The sequence below is a fragment of the Acomys minous genome (genome assembly GCF_964271855.1).
Source record: "Acomys minous genome assembly, chromosome: 5".
NCBI classification, from domain to species: Eukaryota; Metazoa; Chordata; class Mammalia; order Rodentia; family Muridae; genus Acomys; species Acomys minous.
This window is the reverse complement of record NC_140494.1, coordinates 125,231,424-125,258,124: the sequence shown is the minus strand read 5'-3', so window position 1 is coordinate 125,258,124 and position 26,701 is coordinate 125,231,424. Positions and strand designations below refer to the sequence as shown.

Here is a 26,701-nt window from a genome sequence, read left to right as displayed (position 1 = left end):
AACCCCAAATCACTGATTCTTAACAAAGAGTTAAGGAACTAAATAAAATGTCATGTAAGATGTCTTGGCTAAAAGTCAGGTGGAGTGGTACACACCGATAATGCCAGCATTCAGGTGCCTGAGGGAGGAGAACTGGCAGTCTGAAGGCAGCATGGGCAGTGGAGGAACTCAAGGTTCCCCTGGCATATCTATCTCTTCAGTTCTACCAGCATGAAAGAATTACTAGTAAGAGTCCCTGCTGAGAATTACCTGTGACTCTGGGTCCTAACACGTGCTAACAGCACTTCATAAATCTTATGCTTTATGATTTCTCCTTCCTATGAATTGCTACTTGGCCTACAAACTATGTCCTTGGGCAATCTAAAGAAGAGGTTATCTCAGTTATAGTCAACAGTTTTATCTGTATCAGAAAGCACATGATTTCAAACAAGTCAGGTACACACACATACAGATCCACCAGCCTCTGCCTCCTGAGTGCTGGGATTAAAAGCATGTATCCCTATGCCTGGTCTCAGTTTACTAATATTTTAAACAATATCACTATTACAATTTTTCTGCTAAAATTTTAGTATATCGTCACTGAAAAATAAGACTTGCACACTAGGTATATGTACATTTATTTTGCTGTAATCATATTAGTTTTAATCCTATCATTTTTCTGGTTACACAAAACCATGTAAGATTATCTGTGAGGGGGACCAAGAAAATGTACTATACAGGACCTACTGCTTAGTATTGGTAATATCCTTTGTAGGAATCTCACAAATTTAAATAACAATTCCTATTTTTCAAAATGTGACTGAGGAAAAATGATAGCAAGTATCAACATGATTAATGCTTCAACTGTTAAGTCTCACTGCCGTTACTTGGTTGTAGACATTTTTAAAAATTCCCAATATAATTTAATTTGAACAACTTCAAAGTAATATTTTGGAAGAAGAAAAGTGTTCTGACTTCTGGATCTTAGGCCTTTACAGGCAGAAGATCTGTGGAAATACTAGAAAGACGGGAACCAGGGTAGCATTAAGTTGGTTAGAACCAGAATGTGGACATTTTTATTAAGACAAATGTTCTTCATCTTGGCAATGTGCAGTCAATCCCAGTGAGATGCTGTTGTAGGTTATCCACATTAAGCTCAGCATGAGTCCACCAGGTACCGCTGCAGAGCGAGACAATGAAGACGCATATCTAGACACGGCAGTGCACCTCTGTAATCCCAGTGCTCAGAAGGCTGAGGCTGGATGACTGCAACTTGAAGGCTAGTGTGGGATACAGAGAGAGCCTCGTTTTTTTGGGGGGGTGGGGAGGGCAGGAAAACCAAGCCAGGCATAGTGGTGAATGCCTCTAATCGTAGCACTCAGGAGGAAGAGGTAGTGTATAGGCAGATCTCTATGAGTTCTAGGAAAGCCTTGTCTACACAGCGAGTTGCAGGACATGCAGAGCTACATAGTTAAGTCCTGTCTCCAAAAAACAAAACAAACAAAATACAGGGACATCTGTTGTGCTAGAAACAGTACTGATTTGCAAAAAGCATAATCTCGGCCAAGTGTGGTAACACATACTTGTAATTCAAGACGTGGCGGCAAGAAGATCAGGAGTTCAAAGCTAGCCTTGGCTGCATAGTAAATTCAAGGCCAGCCAGGACTATATGAGCTTCTGTCTCAAAAACCCAAAAGTTTGTCTGGAGAACACTTGCTGCTGCTCCTAAGGACCTGGTTTCAGTTCCCAGCACCCACACACCAAGTAGTTCATAGCTGCACTTAATTCTATTTCCAGCCGATCTTGTGGCTTTTTTCTGTCCTTTTTGGGCATCTGAACATGTGGTATATATTCAGGCACACACACTTTTCAAAAGTTAAAGTTAAAAAATGTGTTTTATATAATAACTTACTTTTCTCTCCCCCCACCCCTTTTTGGGTTTTTCAAGACAGGGTTTCTCTGTGTAGCTTTGCCTGTCCTAGACTCACTTTGTAGATCCACTTGCCTCTACCTCCTGAGTGCTGGGATTAAAGGCGTGCGCCACCACCTCCCAGCTCTTATTTTTCATATGTTTGTGGCAAATCATTAATTCTACTCAAAAGCTATTTATTTATTTGTTTTATCTATTTACCTATGTTGATTCATTTGTCTGTCTATCTATTTATCTATTTTTTACTGCAGCACTAGGGATTGAATTTGACACTATGTACAAACTAGACGAGCAGAATATACAGAGCTATACCTCTAGGTCTGCCATTTACTGAAATAGCTTATTTAAAAATATTACGACAGGATAGGCAGTGGTGGCACACGCCTCTAATCCCAGCACCTGGGGAGACAGAGGTAGGCAGATCACTGTGGGTTTGAGGCGAGCTTGGTCTACAAAGCGAGTCCAGGACAGCCAGGACTACACAAAGAAACCCTGTCCTGAAAAACCAACCAAAAGGCTAGGCGATGGTGGCGCATGCCTTTAATCCCAGCACTCGGGAGGCAGAAGCTGGTGGATCGCTGTGAGTCAGGCATGGTGGTACATTTCTTTCAGTGTCGTAGGTACCAGTAAGTTGTCCATGCTCCTGTAAATTGTAATTAAATCCACTGGCATGCATATGTGGACACACGTGTTCTCTCTCTCCCCTCTCTCCCCTCTCCTCCCCCCACCTCAATGGAACACTAGAGTAGTTGTAAAGAAGGGGTCTGTAGCCAAGCATAGTGGAGCATGCCCGTAATCCCAGCACTCTGGGAGGCAGAGGCAGGTGAATCTTTGTGCGTTCAAGGGCAGCCTGGTTTACAAAGCAAAGTCCAGGACAGTCATGGCTATACAGAAAAACCCTGTCTTGAACCCACCCTCCTCATAAAAAAGAAAAAAAAAAGAAAGAGTCTGCAGAGTCAGAGGGAAAAAGAGAGTTATAGGTGGTGAATACATTATATAATGCATGAAAATATCACAAGCATTCTATATAATTTATGCTAATAAAAACTGCCCCCGCCGCCGCCCCCCCCCCCCCCCGAGACAGGGTGTCTCTGTGTAATAGCCTTGGCTATCCTAGACTAGAGGCCAAGTTGGCCTCGAACTCACAGCAATCTGCCTGCCTCTGCCTCCCAAGTGCTGGGATTAAAGGTGTATGCCACCATCCCTGGCAATAAAAACTTCTTACAGAGATTTATTTTTATTTTTAAAAATATGTGTGTATGTCCAGTATATGTGTGCCAGTTAGTTTTTATTTTTATTTTTTCAAGTTGACAGAAGCAAGGGTTATCTGGAAAGAGCTTCGACTTGATTATTGATTGCTGTGGGAAGGTCCAGAGCACAGTGGGCAGGTCATCCTGGTTGTACAAGAAAGCAAGCTGAGCAAGCCAGTCAGCGTACAGTGTTTCTTCATGGTCTCTGCTTTATTTCCTGCCTCCCTCAGTGACTGTAAGACGAAAGAAGAAATAAACCCTTTCCTACTCAAGTGTTAGGTCATGGTGCTGATCAAAGAAAGCAGGTGCCCAGGGAGAACAGAAGGAGGTCTGAGGTCCCCTGGAGCTGGAGCTAGCTGCCTGATGAACTGGAAATGGAATGACCTGAGGTCCTCTCTGCAGGAGCAGTGTATGCTTTTAACTGCTGAGCCATTTCTCCAAGGGCCTAATAAACACTGTTTAGGATAAGAGGGTGCATATCAATTGGCACTCTGAGAATAGACAGGCCTTGACAACTCTGTGCCATTTCATTGGAGAGAATAACTCTGTTAGTACCTTTCAGTTTTCTTTCTGGCTGGTTATATTTCCTAGGGCATGTTCTTTTACTTCTTGCCCACAATGTCCAGACGTAGCCATTGGCTTTCTAAAGCATTACACATGGGAAAGCAGTCAGTCAGTCAGTCAGTAAGGATACAATCCACCTATACCTACTCTCCCCTTTTAAGCACTGCACCCTGCCTCCAAGGGTACCTCAAACTGCTTAATCTAGAGACCCACTTTAAAGTAAAAACAAACAAAAACCTTACTTTCTTCCTTAATTTGTTTTTTTTAATAGCAGACATGTAAATTATTTTTAAAATATGATATGTGAAATACCTTGAACTTTCAGGAATAAAATCATATAACTCCCCAAGAATTTTTTTTGGTTTTTGGAGATAGGGTTTCTCTGTGTAACTTTAGCTGTCCTGGACTCACTTTGTACTCCCCAAGGAATTTACACATAACCTGGTAGCACACTGTTCACTGGGTAGTGCTGACAAGGGAAGTACATCTACTTTTATACATTAAATAGTTTATTTTAATAATCTGTTACTATTTCAGAGCTTTCTCTTTGATTTGATGTTACCTTGTCATGCTTTTTCTTCTCTCCTTCTTTCTTTTTCAAGACAGATTTTCGTTGTGTAGCCCTGGCTGTCCTGGCATCGCTTTGTAGACCAGGCTGGCCTTGAACTCATAAGAGACTCGTCTGCCTCTGCCTCCCCAGTGCTGGGATTAAAGGTGTGCGCCACTGTGTCCAGCCCTTGTCATGCTTTTCTGTCAGCAAAATTAACCTTGGTCTCAAACAAAACTACCATCTTTCCTTTGCGCTTCTTTCTGTGTATTGGCATCTTGCTCGCATGTGTGTCTGTGCACCCCATGTGAGCCTGGTGCCCATGGAAGGTGTTAGACCCCCTAAAATTAGAGTTACAGTGCCATGTGGGTGCTGGGAACCAAACCCGGGGCCTTTGCAAGAGCAACACGTGCTCTTACTGCTGAGCCACCTCTCCAGATCTGCCACTGAGCTTTTCACTTCAGTATTAGCTACTCAGCATTTCTATTGTGAAGCTCATAGTTGAACAGGAAATCAGCCACCTGTATGTCACAACTGTCCTGTCTTCAGTCATCCAGAACTGCCTCAGGTCCTGGCTGGTGCTGCCCTGAAACAAGGTAGGGCCTGCACTAGAGGGTGGGAGGTGGGTGTGGGGGTGATAGAGAACCAAACGGGATGTACTAACTCCCACTTACTCCCTCTAAATAAAGATTTGGTCTCTGGTGAAGAAAGGAGAACATGTAGGATCTTTGCCTTCTTAGACTTTTAACTACTGTTTTTGTTTGTTTTTATGTGCATTGTTGCACATGTGCACATGTATATCTGTGTAAGGGCATCACATTTCTTGGGCCCGAAGTTACAGACAGCTGTGAGCTACCATGTTGATGCTGGGAATTGAACCTGGGTCCTCTGGAAGAACAGCCAGTACTTTTTTAACCACTGAGCCATCTCTCCAGCCCTTCAACCAATCTTTTTTAGCATATGTCCTGCTTCAACTCCTCAACTTAAAGGCCAATTCTTGAGCCTTTTGGGAAATCCCAGAGTGAATAGACGTAAGATTCAAATTTTCGGACTCCTGTTACTTAATCTGCCTTTCAACTTCCTATATTTTGTTGCCGTTACTGTTTTCTCCACCTTTCTATGGACCTATACCTCTAAACAATTCTTTTATTTTTTTTTCTTGTTGTTTCTATCTTTTGTTTTTGTTTTCTTTTTTGCTTTTTCAAGACAGGGTTTCTCTGTGCAGCCTTGGCTGTCCTAGACTCACTTTGTAGACCAGGCTGGCCTTGAACTCACAGCGATCCACTTGCTTCTGCCTTCAGAGTGCTGGGATTAAAGGTGTGCACCACCATGCGCAGCTATCTTTTGTTTTTTTGAGACAAGGTCTATCTATGTAGCCTTGGCTGGCTTGGAACACACTACATAGATCAGGCTGGCCTTGAACTCAGAGATTCACCTACCTCTGCCCCTTGAATGCTGGAACTAAAAGTGTACAGCACCAAGCCCAGCTTAAAAAGATTTCTTTACCACTGCCTCAGGGGGGATAAAAGCAAATCTATGTATCAATTCATCATTTTACCTTCATGTTCCTATGAAGTACTTTATAGGGCTGAAGATGTCTTAACTTCCTATGATTATATAAAAAGATCTTTCAGTGAGTCATTTCTTATTAAAAGCATAGTCTAGAAAGTCAGGCCTATTAATTATTTACATGCAGGTAGTTCATTTCTATGCCTCAGCTAGTGGGTCATCAGTATGAGAAAAATATTTGGTTGAATTTTTTCCCTAATTATTATTTTAGAAGTTATAAACAAGAAAAATGAAGAGACTAGTACTACACAGAGAAGAAAAGCTCAGGCTAGCCCAAATAAAAGCAGAAATAATCTTCAAGACCAAATTTATTCCAGGGGGAGGAGTGAAAAAGAAGAAACAGTTCAACTTCTTGGGTATCCACTCAATAAATCCCTGCAACCAATACTCCCAGGCTATTAGGTGCTAAATCATTTACCATCCTGAGGTGAGTCAACCATGCATAGCTCTAGTGCTAGAAGGCTCCAATTTTCAGTTTCAGGACTTCATAATTCATACAGTAAAACACTTCTACCTTGATCGTATTTTGCAGATCACCAGTAGCTCAAGATTGTAGGGCAGGTTAACTCAATACATAAACCACACAGATGTTTCTAAGTCAATGACAAAATGCAGCAATTATCTCAAAAAGTAACTTTTACCGAAGCCCACGTAGAAAATCAGCACAGAGATAACCAGTTAAGCAGAAGCAACTCACCCCTGCTGTAAGTGTCCACCTGAAAGGAACCCAAACTGCAAGAGCAAGCCAACACTCTAATAGCCAGGCTGAGGCGGCCAGGGAGACAATAGGTACCTGCACTGAACCCCCATGGCGGTCTGCGGCCAAGTGAGACGTCAGGTATGAGGTATTGGTCTGCCGGCTGGGCTGGATTTCCCACTCTCCTCGGCGGTCTGATGACGTAGTCTGCTTAGGCAGTAGGGAGCATGACAGCAAGATACGGAAGGAAAGGTAAAGCAACAGAAAGCAACAACAAAATCCAGTACATTAGTGCTCCTGCAGGGCTTCTGCTTGGGTCTGGACATTAACAACTGCTGCAAAGAACTGAGAAAGAGACTGACTGCATTCATTACCACTGACAACCAACACATCAGTCAAAAGAAAGCCTCTACTGACCACGAGTCGGGAGGGAGCCAACCAAAAGCTGGGAATCACCCTTCAGCTTGCACATTAGTGTAACTTCAGCAGCTGCTAAGCAGATCAAATTCAGAAAGTTAAAAGATGTTGAGCAAACAGTCAAACTTATAAATAATTTCACTGACTAAATGGCTGGCCAGATTAATGTCTTCACATGAGGAACCAAGATGATGTCATTTCCGTAAGTAGGTAACCCCGTACTCTCAAGACCGATACCATGAGACTTGCTTTTTCTTCTTTCCCTCTTACTCTTTCTCTTCCTCCACTTTTGAGACAGGGTGTCACTTTGGTAACCTTGATTGGTATAGAATTCATGGCAACTCTTCTACTTCAGCTTACCAAGTGCTGGGTACTGCACTTGCAGGCATAAAACACCGTATCTGGCCACAAGACATTTACTTAAGTGAACAGTGGCTGGAATATGCTTTCATATCTAAATAAATTAACAAAGTATTTTTCTTTATTTCTTTTTTTTTTTTTTGGTTTGTTTTTTGAGACAGGGTTTCTCTGTGTAGCCCTGGCTGTTCTGGACTCACTTTGTAGACCAGGCTGGCCTTGAACTGAGAGGTCCACCCGCCTCTGCTTCTTGAGTGCTAGGATTAAAGGCGTGTACCACCACTGTCAGGCTAAAGTTTTAAAAATTATTTTATTAAAAACAATTTTTAGCCTTGTTTTGTATGTATGAGTGGTTGTGCACCCCATGCCTATGGAGGTCAGAAGAGGCGTCAAGTCCCCTGGAACTAGGGCTACAAATGGCTGTGAGGCACTGTGTGGGCGCTGAGACTGAATCTGGAAGAGCAGCCAGTGACGGCGACCACTGCGCCATCTCTCCAGCCCCCAAAATATCTTTTTAAAGGAGATTCACATACCAAGAATAAGTAGGCACAGAAAGACAAAAATAAAGCTTCTGATTTCTTTAGCCAATAGTATCTAATTTGGAATTACAAACATTTTACTAATGATTTGACTGAATGTGAATTACTTTCTTTTAGAAAGCAAAAGGCAGATATTTACTTAGCAAAAATAGGGCCTTCAATTAAAAACCTTTTCCGACTGTTTCTATTTCTGCTGCCATTCAGGCTGTCTTCATGCCTTATTTACCTGTTTGCTGTTTAAGATCTCATACTATCTGATCTTGCTCACGTGTGACGTTTTGTTCTGAAGAATCTGTACAGTGCCTCTTGCCCTTTGTCAAATGGCTAGGGAGATAGTACCATCATGCCTCACAGCGGTTAACAGCCCTAAAGCTCTAAACATATGAAAAATAAGTAGTTTGAGAGACAGTAATGTGGGATTAGTAAATCAAATTTTAACTGCTGCTGATATCAATAGCAGCAGGGGTTGGAATACAATATTGCCGCTCTGCATGAACACTAGGTAAGGAACATATATGTCCCAGAAATGCTGGTAACTATAAATGTATATTCTAAAGCTTAAGGCTACATATTGACTATCTCCCTCTAAGGGTTTCATTGATAGGAACTGCTTAAAGCTCACTGCTAAGTCATCTAAAAGACATTTCCTATAAAGCTATAGTTTAAGCATCATTATTAACAGACTATGAGATCACATGGATAATAATAGGACTGTAAAAGATCCTGGTCATATTTGCTATTATTTCCTGCAGGGGATGAAGAGGCTTAATAAAGAAGCAGCTGTATTAATTTGCTTACTATGTAATTTCTACAAAGGGGGGTTGGGTTTTATGCTGAAAGCACCACAAGAGATTTCAAACTATTATAAATATTCCTTCCTTCCCAGCCCCATAGAGTTTTGCTAAGTTGCTCAGGCTGGCCTTAAACTGGCAAACTAACATCCTACCAGTGACCTGTGTAGCTGGGATTAGAGTATACACTACCCTGATGTTTCCCTTCCAATTATTGCTGTTGATAGATATTCGGATGTTTTCCAAAGTAGAATCTATGATGTACAGCATAATTATGCCATGTTATGAACCCAGTGACATTGTCTGATGTCTAGATAATTTAATAAATCTGTTTTTCTCACATTAGAATATAGACAACTAATTTAGTAAGGTTTAAGTAGAATATTTAAATTCTTACACTATTATATGGCGTTAGTTCTACAAGTTTTTTTTTTTTTTTTACATTTTTGTTTATTGTTTGGTTTTTGTTTTTTCAAGACAGGGTTTCTCTGTGTAGCCTTGGTTGTCCTGCAACTTGCTGTGTAGACCAGGCTGGCCTCGAACTCAGAGATCCACCTGCCTCTGCCTTCTGAGTGCTGGGATTAAAGGCATGTGCCACCACTCCCGGCTGACTTTGTTTACTTCTTGAGACAGAGTCTCATTCTGTAGCCCAGGTTGGCCTCAAACTCATTATCCCCTGCTTCAGGCATGTGCCACAACAGTGCCCAGCTTCCCAAGACTTAAATGCTTAAAAATATCCAAATAGGATTGGAGAGATGGCTCAGCAGTTACAGCACTTGCTGCTCTTACAGAGGACCTGAGATCTGTTCCCAAAATCCACATGGTGACTTACAATTGTCTGTGACTCGAGTTCCAGGGGATCCAAGCCCCTTCTGACCTCTGTGGGCACCAGGCACATACAAGGCACAAAGACATACATGCCTACAAAAACACTCATACACATAAAAGAAAAGGTAGGAGGAGGGGCTTACAAAGACCTAACCCCTATTTGAGGACCTAGAGGTAGTTATGAGTTGCTGGGAGAAGAAACATTTTCTTCAGCCCTGTAGCCATTGGTAAATTGCTCATTCCCCTGTAAGCAACCCCAATTAAACTCAATGCTCACCAAAATAAAGAAGATATGGTAGTTGGAGAGATGGCTCAGAGGTTAAGAGCCCTCCTGCTCTTCCAGAAGACCCAAAGATTTAGTCCCTAGAGCTCACATTAGGGATGGACACACACACACACACACACACACACACACACACACACACGCATACACATATACATCCACATAAAGTAAGTAAATCTTTGAAAAAAGAAATGGTATGGAAGCAGAGGAAAACTAGTTGGGAAGAAGAAATGATCAGTCAGAGTGAGAAGGGAAGGACAGGGTGATGAATGATGAAATATGAACAAAACACATTATATTAACGCAGGAAAAGGTCACAATGAAATCCATCATCATGTATGCCAACAAAAACATTAAAGAGTGCATCTATTGGCCAGTTAGCATTCCTTAGGATTTTATGATACATATACAAAACAATTACTTCTCCCATAAATGCTGCTTTTGTTCTACTTGTTTTCATGTGTGCGTGCGTAAACATTTATGTACACATGAATATGTGGCCGGAGGTCAACCTTGGTGCTGTTCCCCAATGGCCATCCACATTTTATTTATTTATTTATTTAATTTGTTTATTTATTGGGGGGGGGGTTTGAGACAGGCTGGCCTTGAACCCACAGAGATCTTCCTGCCTCTGCCTCCCAAGTGCTGGGATTAAAGGCATACACTACCACATCTGGCTCCACATTAAAAAAAAAAATTTATTTACTTATTATTTTATATACAGCACTCTGCCTGCATGTACACATGCAGGCCAGAAGAGGACACCAGATCTCATTATAGATGGCTGTGAGCCACCATATGGTTGCTGGGAATTGAACTCAGGACCTCTGGAAGAGCAGAGGTGCTCTTAACCTCTGAGCCATCTCTCCAGTCCCCCCCACACCCACCCACCTTTTTTTTTTTTAATGAGAGAAGTCTCTCACTGGCCTGGGAATCACCAAGTAAGATAGGCCGGCTGGCAAGAGGGTTCCAAGGAACTGCCTGTCTCAGTCTCCACACTTCTGGGATTATAGGTATGTGCCTGCCACCATGCTCAGCTTTTTGTTGCTGTTGTTGTTTTTAAGGAACCTAACTTGGTCCTCTAGAAGAGCAGCAAGTGTGCCTAACCACTGAGTTACCTCTCCAGACCCCAGCTGTTTTTCACATGCATACTGGAGATACTACTCAGGTCCTTATGCTTACAAGGCAAGCACTTTACCAACTGAACTGTCACCCCATTCCGTAAGATCTGTTTTTGCATTTAAGTCACATAAAAAGGGGGTTGTACTAGGAATGTAGCTCACCAGAAGCACACTTGTCTAAGGTCCTCAGTTTGATCTCCAGAACAAAAATGAAAAATTATTTAAAATCAAAGAGAAAGAAAAGGGATCTAATGTACATTTATTTCACTCATATGTGTGTGGAGGATTGAACCCAACCTTGTGTGCAAGCTGAGCAGGTGCTCTATGACTGGTCCAGTACATGTATGTGTACATGTGATGCCAGACCTTTGAGGTCATGTTCCTCAGGAGTCAGTTAGCTTGCTTTTTGAGACATGGTACATGATGTCTCCCTGGGACTTGGAGCTTGATGATTTCGACCAGCTGGCTGGTCAGTGTGCACTAGGGATCCTCCTGTCTCTACTTTCCCTGCCTGGGAAAGCTCATGTCACCCAGAATAGCTCAGGATTAAAAAATATGTCCTCATATTTGTACAACAAGTACTTTACTGTTTGAGCTATCTCTCCAGCCTAGAATCCACTGCTGCGCTTTTATTTTTGTTTTAAATTAGGTATTCAGTGTTCTGTCTGCATGTACACCTGCATGTCAGAAGAGGGTAACAGATCTTACTATAGATGGTTGTGAGCCACCATGTAGTTGCTGGGAATTGAACTCAGGACCTCTAGTACGCTTAACCTCTGCACCATCTCTGCAGCCCTCTACTGCTTTTCATATTGGTCGCAAGACTAGCTGTTAAGTTTTAAAAAAGTTAAAAGCAAGTTTCCTCACCATCAGTCGTCTTCTGCTTTCTAACCCACACACCTACTGAAATGAAGGACCTATTCTCCAGCCCAGCACTCTGGGCTGGTTCCCAGGGCTCCCTTAATAGATACATAATTGTTGTTGCTCATGCTCTTTCTGCTTGGACTGTCTTGTTCATTTCTACTTCTTCCAAGAGCACAAATGCAGCTTTTCCCCCTGTGAAATAATATCATGCTCCGACTAGGAGAAATGCTTCCTTCCAATTCCAAATGAGACTGGGCTTGGTGGCCCCTGTCTTTAACCCCAGTACTCAGCAGATCTCTGTGTGTTTGAGGCCACTCTGGTCTACAGAAACCTTGTCTCAAACAAAGCAATTCCAAGTGGTAACACTTTAAAATGCTTATTTGTTCTGCCTTGTGTTATAATTACCTGGTTACATGCCTTATCTATTTGCCAGATATTTCAAAATAAGAGCTCTCTACTTTCCCCCTCTCCTCCCACCATGTGGGTCCTGGACACTGAATTGAGGTCACTAGTTTGTCACCAAGTACCTATACCTGACAAGGCACACGGCAGGCCCTATAGAACATGAAGGTGGGAATGAGTAGTGAGACTATTGAAGAGAGGAGCAAGATAGGGCAATGGGAGCAGGAGACAAAATTGTCTCGTTTTCTCTCATATGGACAATCTAGACAAAACTGTGTATTTGTGCGAAAGCAGAAACTGGACTACTAGAAGAGGGGATCAGTGAGAGAGGAGAAAAGAGGGCGATGTAGGGCAGCTGAAGAAACTATAACAAAATACATGTACAAAATTGTCTTAATGACACTCATTGTGTTGTACACTAATTAAAAACCATTACTAAAAAATGGGCAGAGATACAATCAGTGATTATGGTTTGACTTTTATCTCTTTCCTCATCCTATAAATTATTTTTGCTTTGTTTTGTGCTTTGTTTTTCCAGACAAGGTTTCTCTGTGCAGCCTTGGCTATCCTGTAACTCACTCTGTAGACTGGGTTGTCTTCCAACCCTCAGGCTGTCCGCCTGCCTCTGGAATGCTGGCAGTAAAGACATACATTACCAACACCTGGCCCTGGACATTCTTTTCATCATAAAACTGAAACCTCAGTAGAAACCGTGTTAGAAAAATATCACCTAGAACTCTATTTCCAACATTACTCTGTTAATATTTTATTTTTATTTATTAAAATTTTGTTTTGTTTTGTTTTTCACGATAGGGTTTCTCTGTGTAGCCTTGGCTGTCCTGGACTTACTTTATAGACCAGGAACTCAGAGTTCAGCCTGCCTCTGCTTCCCTGAGTGCTGGGATTAAAAGTGTGTGCCAACACAGCAGCTCTGTTAATATTTTATAATATTGCTTCTCATTGATTTTTACATTCCCTCCCTCTGAGAGAAAATTTTGAAGATTTATTTATGTACTTATTTTGGCTTTTGAGACAAGACTATACTACACAGAAACACTGGCCTCTTCTTGTGGCAATCATACTGTCTCCAATTTAAAAGTACTGAGAAAACCGGATGTGGTGGCACACGCCTTTAATCCCAGCACTCAGGAGGCAGAGGCAGAGGCAGGCAGATCGCTGTGAGTTCGAGGCCAGCCTGGTCTACAAAGCAAGTCCAGGACAGCCAAGGTTACAGAGAGACCCTGTTTCAAAAAACCAAAAAAAAAAAAAAAGTACTGGGAAAAAACATGCCTCATCACACTGGGCTCTAACTATAAATGCATCTTTCTTCCTTTTTCTATAGCTGCGCCAGACCCTGAATCTATGGCCTTATACATGCCTATATCTTGTACATGAACTATATCTTTAAGGCATCTTAGTCTCACTATCCATCTCTGGCAGGCCTGGAGCTCCCTATGTAGACCATGCTGCTCTCAAACGCACACAGATCTGTCTGCTTCTATCTAATGCTGAGATTAAAGGCCCATGATATATACCTGCTGGGTCAGGCCCAGATTTGTTATATTATTGTCTGTTTTTTTGAGACAGGATTTCTCTGTGTAGACCTGGCTGTCCTGGACTCACTTTGTAGACCAGGAACTCACAGAAATCAGCCTGCCTCTGCCTCCCTCAGTGCTGGGATTAAAGGCGTGCGGCACCACTGCCACCGCCGCCACCACCCAGCTCAAGCCCAGATTCTTTAGCCTATATGCCTCATCTCAATGCATTTACATATGCTGTGACAGTTGTTTCAGTGTCATACTAAATCATTTATTTCTCTTTACTCCATATAAACACTACCACTAAGAGTAAGGAGAACCTGGGTTTTAACGCTAGCTATAAAAGGAACACATACCTGATTTCGAAGAGGCTGTTGTTGCGATGGCCGTTCCCTGTGTGCATGGCTTTCTCGAGTTACTGCAGATGCACCAGAATCTACATGAACTGATCCTACTGGAGTAGGCTAGAAAAATGAAAGTAAAAGCCAGATGGGTAGCCTGGAGTGGTGCACACCTTTAATCTCAGCACTCAGGAGGCGGAGGCAGGTGGATCTCTGTGAGTTGGGGGTCAGCCTGATCTACATAGTGAGTTCCAGGACAATCAAAGCTAAAGATTGAGACACTGTCTCAAAAAATGTCCCCAAAAATGTCAACTGGGGAAAATAAATTTAATGTAATAGCTCTGCTGCTTGGGAATAAGTTTTTTTCCTTTAAGTTAATGTTTCTGTTTAAGGGTGTTAGGCTTGTAATATGTCTGTGCACTCCAGGCTTGCAGTGCTTGAGGAGCCTAGAAGACAGTGTTGGATTCTCTAGAGCTGCCAGGTGGGTGCTGAGAATTGAACCAAAGTCATCTAGAGGAGCAACCAGTGCTTTTAACTAATAAGCTATTTTTCCAGTCCCTGCTGTTTTTCTTTCAAGTCATTGTGTGTTCTGGTCATTTGCAGAGGAGAAGGTAGTCTGGTCCATTTGAGAGTACCTTAGAAAGTAAAAAGAAAAAAACAAAACAAACCCAAAAAAGCCCTATTCTACAGCATGAGCTGTTAGCACAGTCTCTAATGCTATAGACTCTTGGGTAGAACAATAAATCCAAGTTTCTTATGGCACTGGATAGGTTCTACCTATAGAAGTCAAGTTCCTCCACAGCACAGATAGTGCTACACTGTGGATCATTCAAAAGAAATGTGTTAAAAACTGGCTTAAATTTTAGTATCTCAGGATATACATTATATTATAATCTGAATATTTATTTATGTATATAACTGTTTGCCTAACTAGGTGTGTGAACAGCATGTGTGTACTTGATGCCCACAGAGTAGAAGAGGACACTGTATCCCTTTGAACTGGAGTTTTATGGATGGCTGTCAGATGCCGTGTGGATTTTGGGACGTGAACATGGGTCCTCTGTAAGAACAGCAAGTGCTCTTCCCTGCTGAGCCATCCCTTCAGCCCTCATAAGTCATAGTCCAAAAGTCATAGAGCTCATTGGTCTAAGGGCAGCATCTATAGTATCACTTGGAAATGGTTGGCAAACGCAAGCAATTTCCCCTCAAAAGATTTAAGCTTAAGGACTGGCAAGTAAAAAGATGGGGCAGCCAGGCACGGTAGCGCATGCCTTTAATCCTAGCACTCTGGAGGCAGATGCAGGTGGATCGCTGTGAGTTCGAGGCCACAGAGAAACCTTGTTTTGGGGGGAAAAAGATGGGGCAGTACTGGCCTGAGGATTTTTCCTTTTAAAGGATACTTACAATAGGCCTTCCAACCCAATCATAGGCATAGTCAAAGGTGTAGCCTTTCCGTTCAAACAGATCCGTGAAGAGGGTCCGTAAATACTCATAATCAGGTTTTTCAAAGAAGTCTAATCGCCTGACATATCGAAGGTAGGTCGCCATCTCCTCTGTTAAGAAAGAATTACAAAGCCTTGCCTGTTAACTGAATGCCTTTGCAGCATTTAAGCTCTGAGCTACATAACAGATATCTGTACAAATTACTTGATACTAGTGTTTTTTGTTTTTTACAAACCAAATAAAAGTAATGCCTTCTTTGGGCTGACTAATAATAAAAAGAAATTTGAATGGTCTGGCCACAGCTACTGCTATCTAACAGATACTATGGCATTCAGTCACACAGACTGTCTACTGTACTTCCAGCTCCTACCTGGAACGTTCTCACAGAGAGCTTCAATGGGAGTGTTCCTTTTGGTATCACCAATTTTTTGATATCTCTCTTTTAATGTATCAGCCTGTAGAAAGTAAAAACAGAAAATATGTTTCAGTCACTGGGGTTAGAGTCTTTTTTAAGATTTTACTTCTAATTATGTGTATACATATGTATCTGTATGTGGCATATGTGCCCAAGGAGGCCAGAAGAGGACACCAGTTCCCTGCAGCTGGAGTTACACGTGGCTGGGAGATGACTCATGTGAGTGCTAGGAAAGGAGCCTGGGTGCCCTGCCAGAGCAGCACATGCTCTTTAACCGCTGAGCTATCTCTCTAGCCACCACTACAGTTATTTTCATTCAAATTGGTGGGATTTGTTAGTGGATCTCATTTTTTTCTCTGTAACAAATAAGAATGTATAGACATGCTGTGTTTAGATATATACAAACCTTGCTGAGCTCTAGAAAGTTGCATATATATTTAGAAATGGACAGACCAAATAAAAAGAAAAAAGAAAAAAAGAAAAAAAAGAAAACATTATGCAGCAGTACTTTAACAACTGTAGCAGAGACTCCAATTGCCACTTAGGAGTTTGACAGTGACTCAGCCGTTCTCCCTCTAAGGTCAGTTCCAGTTTTGGATAAGTTTAAAATAGATGCATATGCTAGGTTAGTATTGTATTGATATCCAAACAATATATTTTCTCAGATGAAGTCATATATTTCTGTGAACTTTTCTGCAGCTAGTAATTCATCTTCCTATTTCAAAGAAGAGAAAAACTACATATTCATATATACTGTCAAGTGGAAAAGAAGAGAAGGACAAGAAGTGAGAATAATTCTTTAAATAATGTTTCCAGGGTTGAGGATACAGCTTAGTGACAAGGGAAAACAACCAACAAACAAAACCTTTCCATATATTATAAGTTACCTGCAGAATAGGCATTGCTAACAATTAAGTGTGTGCCAGTGGGTAAAAGCAGTCCAAATACAGCATACGGGACTGAACGAGGGAAGCTTCTCGACCTTGGACTCTAATAGTCTCTAGCTAACCTGCTTCACCCAGAATTCAGTAACAGTGAAGAAAAGTAAGTTGGGGAGATTCTAAATTCATTACTACCACTAAAATGAGCTCTCACAGACCATAAGAGTTCCAAGCAAGTAACAGTGCTATGTACTAATCAACTGTTTGGCTACATGACCAGCAAGCAGGATGTGTAGCTATTGTCACATGTCACTCACTATCAATAAGAAGACATACATGGCTGGATGGGGGGCTCTGGCTGTAGCTGAGAGAAGGAGCATTTGCCTAGCATGTACAAGGTCCTGGGCTCAATCAGAGAGAATGTATGGGTGTAGACGCCATGTCCTAGAGAGCATAGGAAAATGAATTCTTTATTCCTTGAGGAAGGAGGTGTAGGAATACCTCAAATTACAGAATAAGATTCTTTTCATACTAATATGTTGAAATAAATTACAACTAAAAATATACCTTATATCTGACTATGTAAAGAGCCCTGGGAAGGATCAGAAGCATAAGTTTCCTACTAATAGCCATAGAGTAATTATAATGCTTATAACTATGAAATGGCTATTATTTGAAAAGTTACTTATTTAATAATGTATTTGAAAAAGCCTGAATTGTTTTTCTGCTATTTTAGTTAAGGTGAGCCCTTTGCCTATGTAGGACGAACAAATATTTTCCAGTTCTCCTTAGGGGTCTGGCTTTTTTTGGTTGCAGCTGCTGTCATCACTCTGTTGTAAAGTTTCCCTGATACCTGGGGAGCTGACTCCTGCCACATAATGGTAATGGAGACGGGACACCCAGCTGCAGAGAGACGCTGCACTGCAAAGCTGGGAGAGAAGGAGGGAAGGATTAGGAAGACCCAAACACACAGAGGCAAGGATTACGATAAGAAGGCAGGAAGCCAAATGTGAACAAAGTGGAGCTCCCAAAGCCTGGGAGCATTTACAGTGTGAACTAATCCTTCCTTCTAATCTCTCAAGTCACCCTTTCCCTTTGTGCTCCTTAGAGACACCACAGCAGCAGCCCTTTCATTACCAGCTGAGCAGAGACAAAGCACTTGCAAGGATACCTTGAGTCCTTGCCAGGGTAGGCTGCCGCGAAGGAAGTACATGAACATATGGCCTAGGGCTTCCAGATCATCTCGCCGGCTTTGCTCTAAGAGGGAAGACAGAACACACACATCATGTTTGCCGTTATTAAAGCAGAACAAGCTTTAAAATCAAGCAATCCCTGCTGAAGCCCTTCTGCTCTGGAAAGGCTTTGCTTACTAATCTTTGTATATCTAAACCAGAAATAGTATTTTAGATCAAAACTGAAAAACAGTAGGTGGCCTTCCTTTGTTGCTAGCAAATAAATAGCAAATGAAAAGTACATTCTAAATTAAAACCAAGGTCCAATGCTAGGTGGTGGGCAAACTACTCCATTCTCAACACTGTCACCTGTCTAAAAGTGAGCTAATACATAAACAAAGCAGGACTTACAGTGTATGAGCTGCAGTTACCCTTTGGTTACTAGAAGGGAACTGAGCAGCTGAAGCTACTTTAAAACAGTCCAATTTGGCTAGGCCTGCAAAGACACAAGCTGCAGAATGCTTAGACACATGTTTAGCTTTTTTTTTTTTTTCATAAAACAAGGCATGGTTTCTCTGTGTAGCTCTGTCTGTACATCTGTAGACCAGACTGGCCTTGAACTCATAGAGATCTGCCTGCTTCTGCCTCCTAAGCCCTGGTATTAAAGACATACAACCATCACCTCCTCTGGCATGTTTACCAATTTTTTAAAAAGATGTATTTATTTATTATTTATACAGTATTCTGCCCACATGTATGCTGCAAGCCAGAAGAGGGCACTAGATCTCATTATAGGTGGTTGTGAGCCACGATGTGGTTGCTGGTATTTGAACTCAGGACCTTTGGAAGAACAAAAAGTGCTCTTAGCCTCTGGGCCATCTCTCCAATTGTTTAGCAATTTCAATTCATCACAAAAACTAAGACTTTCGTTTCAAGTCAGCAGAGAACAATGTATCATTTCTTGGTTAATATCCCATTTGTGCCATGTATCCCATAACCACCTTAAAAATTCAAGTACACACACACACACACACACACACACACACACACACACACACACACAGAATTGAATAAACATGAAAGATTTTTAACAAAAAAATGAACAGTATTCTACAGGGTAGATGAAACATTTCAACTTAAAAGCTTTTATTCTAGCTGGGCACACGTCTGTAATCCCAGGACTCTGGGAGGCAGAGGCAGGTGGATCTCTATGAGTTTGAGGCCAGCCTTGTCTACATAGTGAGTACAGGTTAGCCCGGGCTACATAGAGAAACCCTGTCTCAAACACACACACACACACACACACACACACACACACACACACACACACACACACACACTTTGATTCTACCACTCTCCCATCCACATATCACTGTACCCTGCTGCTTCTTCATACTCAACTTCCAAACACCCTTTCTGCCCCCCCCTTCCAGGCCATGCTCTTCATCTCAGGGCACACCCTTCTGAAAAGGCAACTTTTAAGATAGTACTAAAATGGAAGGTAATTTTCCTTGTGTTTTGTTTTGTTTCATTTTGTGGAAGATGTCTTACTTGATAGCCCAGGCAGGCCTGGAACTCATTATGAAGCTCAGGCAAGCCTTGAACTTTTAGTGATCCTTCTGGCTCCTGTTTATAAAATATTGGGACTATAGGAATAGGCCACTACACCTGCCAAGAAAGGTTTTGAAAGGGCAGTTTCTAATAGAAAAAGGAGACACTCATGACTGGAGCATAATTCTGTGGTGAAGGGTCTGCCATGAATGAATAGACCATGGATTGAAAATCCCTAGGATTAAAAGAAGGAAAAAAAAGTCTTTAAAAGAATGAAATAAAAGAGCAAGTTCTCCAGACACTTTGGTCTACATGAGCTGTCTGAAATTTGCAATAAAATATTATACATGATTGAGAACAAGTAGACGGTTTGTTAATAGAACATAAGAAACAAGGACAAAAACAGAGTATGTGAGGTGAGCAAAGCAGAAAGAAAAAAAAACAGCAGGAGACTTTCTCACACATTTCACACCCCTCCGTTTTTATATCTGCTTCCTGTATGTAAAAGGAGGCCTCTATATATAATAAAGTATATTCCCTAGGCAAATGCTTGATGTGTGGTTCAGTGAGCACTAGAGGGCAAGCTCTCCACAGATTTAAGAAATTTCAAACACTTAAAAAAAAAAAAGTAGCTTTTTAAGTCCTGAGAAGGATAAAAACATAGCTGTGGAACACAGAACAGAAAAAACATGGTACCTAAGTCAGGTGTGAGACCAAGGTCTGGGCTCACCATTTCTATTATTTCAGTTCAGTGAATATGAAAATAAAGTAGTCATTTTAGATCATTTGAAAAATCATTTTTGAGCTCTAAAATTTAAAAATAATCAATGTTATCAATGTCTTAAATGTGTTTGCTTATTTGAGGCAGGGTTTTCTCTGCAGGCTGTTCTGGAATTCACTCTGTAGATCACGCTGGCTTCAAGACTCAAACTCAAACTGAGTGCTGGAATTTAGGAGGCAGATCTCTAAGATCAAGGCCAGCCTGGTCAGGGCTACATAGAGAAACTCTGTCTTGAAAAACACGAAGAGAGGGAGAGAAAGGAGCTGGGAGAGGAAGAAAGGGAAAGAAAGAAAAGAAAAAAAAAAAAGGAAGGAAGCAAGGAATTAATTTTTTTTTTTTTTTTTTTTTTTTTTTTTTTTTTGGTTTTTTGATACAGGGTTTCTCTGTGTAGCCTTGGCTGTCCTGGAACCACTTTGTAGACCAGGCTGGCCTCGAACTCACAGCGATCCACCTGCCTCTGCCTCCCGAGTGCTGGGATTACAGGCGTGCGCCACCACGCCCGGCTAAGGAATTAATTTTTTACAGCTGGGCATGGTAGCACACACCTGTAATCTCAGCACTCAAGGCAGAGGCAGGCGTATCTCTGTGAGTTCAAGGCCAGCTGGTCTACAAAGCAAGTCCAGGACAGCCAAGGCTACACAGAGAAATCCTGTCTTGAAAAAACCAAAACCAAAACAAACAAACAAACAAACAAAAAGAATAAACTCTTTACAATATGGAGAGAGTCATTAGATTTGACCTGAAGAAGCTCATGAAACCTAACTCTGGAGTAATTCTAGTGGTAATGGCAGAGCACCAAGATTATGAAGTATTGTGCTATCACACAGGGTAGATGCTCAAAACAGACGTTATGGAGTAATAAAGACCACCACCATGTGGATGACCCAGTGGGCTAAACACTATCCACATTATGTTTTGCCTGTATGTATGTCTGTGTACCACATGTGTTCCTGGTCCCAAAGAGTTCAGAACAGATCAGATCCTCTGGAATTAGAGTTACAAATGGTTGTGAGCTGCCATATGGGTGCTGGGAAGCGAGCCTGGTCCTCTGGAAGGACAGCCAGTGAGTGCTCTTAACTGCTGAGCCATCTCTCAACCTCTTCACTAACACAGGCACTAGCCTAATGCTCTCCTTTTGTCTGCTCATAATTAGCATCACACACATGTAAATACAAGTCTCATTACTAAACCCACTCAGATACTACTATCACACTGCAATAACTCAAGTTCTTTTTTTTTTTAAAGATTTATTTTATGTATATGAATGTTTTGTGTTCATGTACACCTGCAGGCCAGAAAAGTGTATCAGTCACATTATACCATGTGGTTGCTGAGAATTGAACTCAGGACCTCTGGAAGAGCAGACAGTGCTCTTAACCTCTGAGCCATCTCTCTAGTCCCTAACTCAAGTTCTTAAACTGCTGAAGAATGAAGCATCAGAAAACACAGTATTAAGGTATTTTGGAACATCACTAACTTACCATTTCAATCTCTCAAATACAAAAAAATCACTTACCTTATGATGTAACAAATGGCACAAGTTTGTAATGCAAATAAAGTGTTATTGGAAAAGAAAGCTGTTCACATAACCTGCCCCATTAAACACACCTTTGCCCAGATGTGTGTTGATAGACATGTATCGTGCAGTTCCAGTTAAGCTTTTGTGCTCTCTGTAAGGTATGTGTTTTTTGGTTTCAGGATCAATGTATTCCTTGGCCAGACCAAAATCTATAATGTGTATTACATGCTCTTTCTTGTTGCCTTGTCGGCCAATCAAGAAGTTCTCTGGCTTGACGTCTCGGTAAATGAGATTCTTTGAATGTACATACTCCATTCGAGAAAGCTAAAAGAAAGAAAGAAAGAAAATAACAGAAATACTTTGAAAATAAGCATGTTGGAGGGGGGGAATCCAAAATACTTCTCTTTTATTAAGATAAGTTTTCACTATGTAGCTTGACTCTCCTAGAACTCACAGAGATCTGCCTGCCTCTCTCTCCTAAGTGCTAGGATCAAAGACATGGGCCATTATGCCTGGCCTACAATATTTCATTTTAAAATTGTTTGCTTATTTATTTGTGCGGGTGTATGCAAGTACATTCACTGATGTGTGCATGGTAGTCAGAAGATAATCTGTAGGAGTCAGTTCTTTCTACCATGTGGACCTGAGGGCTAAACTTAGGTTGTCAGACTTGGTGACAAGCATCTTTACCTGCTGAGTCATCTCACTGCCACCCACCCCTTCCAGTTTTCCCTTCCCATTGTTCTGTATTACACTGCTATTTAGGCTGAGCCTTGAGCTCTTGAACTCAAACAATCTTCTTACTTGGATCTCCTAAGTAGCTGCCACTACAGATACGCTGCTGTTCCTGGCTCAGCATCTTAAGGCTTCAGAAACTAAGATTAAAACTCATCTCTTGGTTGGTTTGCACCCTGGGTGTGGTGGTGCAGGCCTTTAATCCCAGATGGTTCAATGCCACCCAGTTCTATATGAGAAAGTTCCAGGCTAGTCAGGGGTACAGAGTAAGACCTTGTCTCCAAAAAATAAAGTAACAACAAAAAACCCCAGGCTTATTCATCTCCCACCTTACTGACTTATAAACTAAAACTACATTTTAAGGTTTGCTTTATAATTTTATTTATGCATATATACGTGTACCAATGTGTACATGTGCCCACAAGGCCAGAGGCTATCAGAGTCCCTGGAGCTGGAGTTACAGGCACTGTTAGCTGTTTGATATAGGTGTTAGGAACCAAATTCAGGTTTTGCAAGAGCAGTAACTGTTCTTAACTGCTGAGTCTATCTTCAGCACTTCCCTGCCCCAAAATACTTTTGTTATAAATATATAAAAACTGTTAAAATTAGGAGAAAAAAATGAGACAGTCCAATTTGGCAAAGATGGTAATATTTTTACCTTATATACTGTAACTTGCAAACATGCCTCTGAGACAGACACCACTACCACCTCACCTCCTGCCCACATTTTATGTCAGTTGCTCAGGACTCTCAAACCCCAATCTTGGCATTGCAGAAATGTGAAATTACTGCTAGCCTGGTATCAGACAGCTGGCTAGCAGCAGAACAAGGGTGCAGTCTAGTGACTGCAGCTTAAAATAAGTAATTGTAACATTGTGTCAAATTTAATTAAATAATTCTATCTATAAGGCATTTCTACTTAGCATAGGAAGGAAGGCTTAATACTTGGAGTATTTCCTAATTGTTATGGAATGACGGTGAGACCATCACTACTTCAAATGAATTTAGATGTACCTGAAGGCTGTGGGAGGGGGGTGGTACACAACCCTCCTAGCTGGTGAGATAATACCTCAAAACAATCTCCCCGATATTTGAATACTTTGCTTGAGGGTCTAAAATACTTCTCAAAGAGACTGTTCTAACTGCTTAAGCTGGAACTAGTATGTAATTTGGCTGCAAAGCTTTTTGGCCATCCCAAAAGTATATAATATGCCAGAGAATTACACATCTCAGTCACATGACTTTGAATAAAAGTTAGTACAGTGGATAGCACATCTAATTTTTTTCTAGTTTTCAACAGTGAGAGAAGGAGGACATGATAAAAGCTTATAGCTATGACCAAGATGAGACTTGATAGCCTATGACCATATAGTGGGGGAGGAGGTCCCCCTTGGTCTTAGTCCTAGGGGAGGGGAATAAGGCGAAAGCGGGAGGGAGGGAGGATACAAGTGATGGGATAACAACTGAGTTGTAATCTGAATAAATTAATAAAATTTTAAAAAAGCTTATAGCTATGTGCCTAAGACTATAAATAAAATGTTGAAGCAATTTCTTGAATTTGCACAACTCCACCTATTCGTCCTCTTTTTCCTTAATGTAAATTATCTTCTTCCACTTCAGTTACAGGAATTCAAGGTGCAAATACTTAAAATAGAGCAAACTGCAGATACATTGGCTTCTCTCAGTTAACTCTTCGGTAGCCCTCTATGCTGTGTGACTAAGAACTTACCTTAGCTGTCTGGTTTATTATTATACTGGTGAAGACGCTTTGTGGCCAAATTATCCATAGGAATGAGCTAAAGCAGCAGTTCCACCAGTTCCTTTCAGAAGCCGGCTAGCTCCTTCTAGAATACCATTAAGCCTGTAAAGACTACCTCACCAGATGTCAGTATAGCTAACAGATCACCAAAGGCCTGCAAGGAGGTGGGCAAGGGATCTATTTATATTCTGGAACAGCTCACCAACTTACCAACTGGATGGCTATCATTAACACCGTCTTCAAAGTAAACGTTCGGTCACAGAGGTCAAACAAGTCCTCCAAGCTAGGGCCAAGGAGCTCCAGCACCATGGCATTGTACTTGCCACATGGTCCAAAGTAATACACCTGTGGGAGGCCTTCACCTGAAAGGAGAGGGGGAAACGGGGTACAAAGTGGGAGACATAAAAGCCAAAACATAAGACAACTGCATTAGCAATGAATGTAATATAAAGTGTAATCTGTAAGATTTCAATTTCCTTTCACAGTCCCTCCTGGAAAAGTTAAACTGAGTACAATAGCTTCAATGGGCGCCATTATGATGGAAAAGGCTAAGTCATTGCACAGTATGTTCAAATAAGCAGTTATTTAATACTGGAGTGCCAAAGGCATTTCCACTACTACATAAAAGAAAATGGCCTCTGATCCATTATTGGTTCAGAGTGTAAACTATTCTTCCCAAAGGACGCCTGAAAGTGCAGTATCATAAAAGGCTCAAAGGAAGCCTCACTGAGCTCAAACCCATGCTAACAAACCTTGTTACATTAGCTGGTTTCATTAGCATTCCCAGGGCTTACTGCTACAGCCAAACGCAGTTGCTTGCAACAGCCGCCCCCTGGAGAATTCAGACTGAAGAGGCTAGGTCAAAGAAGTGCAGTCTGGCCCTAGGCCAGCACAACTGGCTTTCTTTTTGTACAGAATCTCTGCACAGCTTTATTTATTTATTTATTTCCAGCTAGGAGTCAGTAGACACTTAGCATTTGGTTGCTGTTAGGTAATTATGAAAGAAAAGGGGGAAACCAAAATCTCAGAAGTGCAGTTTTCCCAAATTTGAAATTCATACATATGTGAAACTAAAAAGTTGGGTTTTCTCACCTAAATAGCTACTTGTGAATTAATTCCTCTTTACAGTGAATCGCAAAAACAAGGTATTCAGTAAATGCTTATAAAATGATACCATGAGAGCAGGAGGTACTTAGAAACCTGTAAAACATTTTAAAAAATGATCTCGCCTTATCTAGAAGCAACCTTTCCACCTCACACACGTGGATATTAGCCTACAGTCATACACGTGGATATCAGCCTACAGTCACGCATGCTGCCGATCACTACTGCGTCTTCTACCAAGTGTAAGAAAATGCAATTTTATCCATCTATTTATTTATTTAGGTTTTTGTAAGAAAGGGTTTATCTGTGTTGTCCTGGCTGTCCTGGAAATCATTCTGAAGACTAGGCTGTCCTGAGTCTAGCCTCCCTCTGCCTTTGGGTGCTGGAACTACAGGCGTGTGCCACAATGCCTGGCATCCATCTTTTTTTTTTTTTCTTTTAATTATTATTTTGGGAGCCTGGCATGGTGGCACACGTCTTTAATCCCAGCGCTTGAGGCAGAGGCAAGTGGATCGCTGTGAGTTCAAGGCCAGCCTGGTTTACAAAGCGAGTCTAGGAGAGCCAAGGCTACACAGAGAAACCCTGTCTCAAAAAACAAAACAAAACAAAACAAAACAAAACAAAGAATTATTTTTGGGGCTGGAGGGATGGCTCAACTGTTAAAGACTATGCTCAGAACCAATTATATATATATATATATATATATGCCATACATGCAGCCGACGGAAGCTAGAAGAGGACACAGATCCTTTGGAGCTGCAGTAACAGGTGCTTAGGAGATTGGGGTGCTGGGAACTGAACTCTGGTCCTGGGGAAAAGCAGGAGCTGTCTGGTTTGTTCAGCCACTTCTTTTCTAATGCACATGGATGAAACAAAGGCAGAAGCAATGCACATCAAGCCATCCTTTTCCCCAGGGAAGGCCTTACATATATGGAGTCATGTGATTCACCTCCACGAAGTACATGTGCTTAGCTATTTCATGTACTGCATCAATCAACCTTGCTCCTTTTAGACCCTAACCAAGTTGAATGTTTCAATTATGTTCATGGTTGGTCTGTGTCATCTAATAAAGTACTAGGCTCTTGATTCTGGAGTTAGTTTTTATTCTGTCTCCAAACAGAAACAGGATTTACACTGAATTGTCTCCCCTGCCCCTGTTGTTCCGAAGTCATTTTTCAGTTAATTTTAAACATACAAAAGTGTAACAATTGTTTTCAAGAAGTCTTGCTGAGAAATTCAACATAGAACATTCTATCCAAGAGGTTAATTGCTTTTATCTTTCAAATACATAATAGCATGTAGGATATTTTAAATTTATGCTCAA

General features: G+C 41.4%; 1 protein-coding gene across 15 annotated transcripts in view; it reads right to left on the bottom strand.

Annotated features, from left to right (window-relative positions):
- CSNK1G1 (casein kinase 1 gamma 1) overlaps positions 1 to 26,701 on the bottom strand; it is a 116,495-nt gene that overhangs the window by 18,447 nt on the left and 71,347 nt on the right. For 7 of the 15 annotated variants that reach the window (XR_014779381.1, XM_084782387.1, XM_084782396.1 and 4 more), the window contains 8 exons: positions 24,484 to 24,635; positions 21,869 to 22,103; positions 17,928 to 18,013; positions 15,831 to 15,915; positions 15,422 to 15,570; positions 14,033 to 14,140; positions 6,633 to 6,743; positions 3,715 to 3,802 (listed from right to left, as the gene is read on the bottom strand). Coding sequence is in view for 12 of the 15 variants with exons in the window: in XM_084782387.1 (XP_084638513.1) it covers positions 3,715 to 3,802; positions 6,633 to 6,743; positions 14,033 to 14,140; positions 15,422 to 15,570; positions 15,831 to 15,915; positions 17,928 to 18,013; positions 21,869 to 22,103; positions 24,484 to 24,635 (1,014 nt within the window). In the remaining 3 variants the exon portion in view is untranslated. Of the gene's footprint in view, positions 1 to 3,714; positions 3,803 to 6,632; positions 6,744 to 7,360; positions 9,965 to 14,032; positions 14,141 to 15,421; positions 15,571 to 15,830; positions 15,916 to 17,927; positions 18,014 to 21,868; positions 22,104 to 24,483; positions 24,636 to 26,701 lie in introns of those variants that run through there. The other 8 variants (XR_014779379.1, XR_014779380.1, XM_084782397.1 and 5 more) reach the window with 4 other exon arrangements.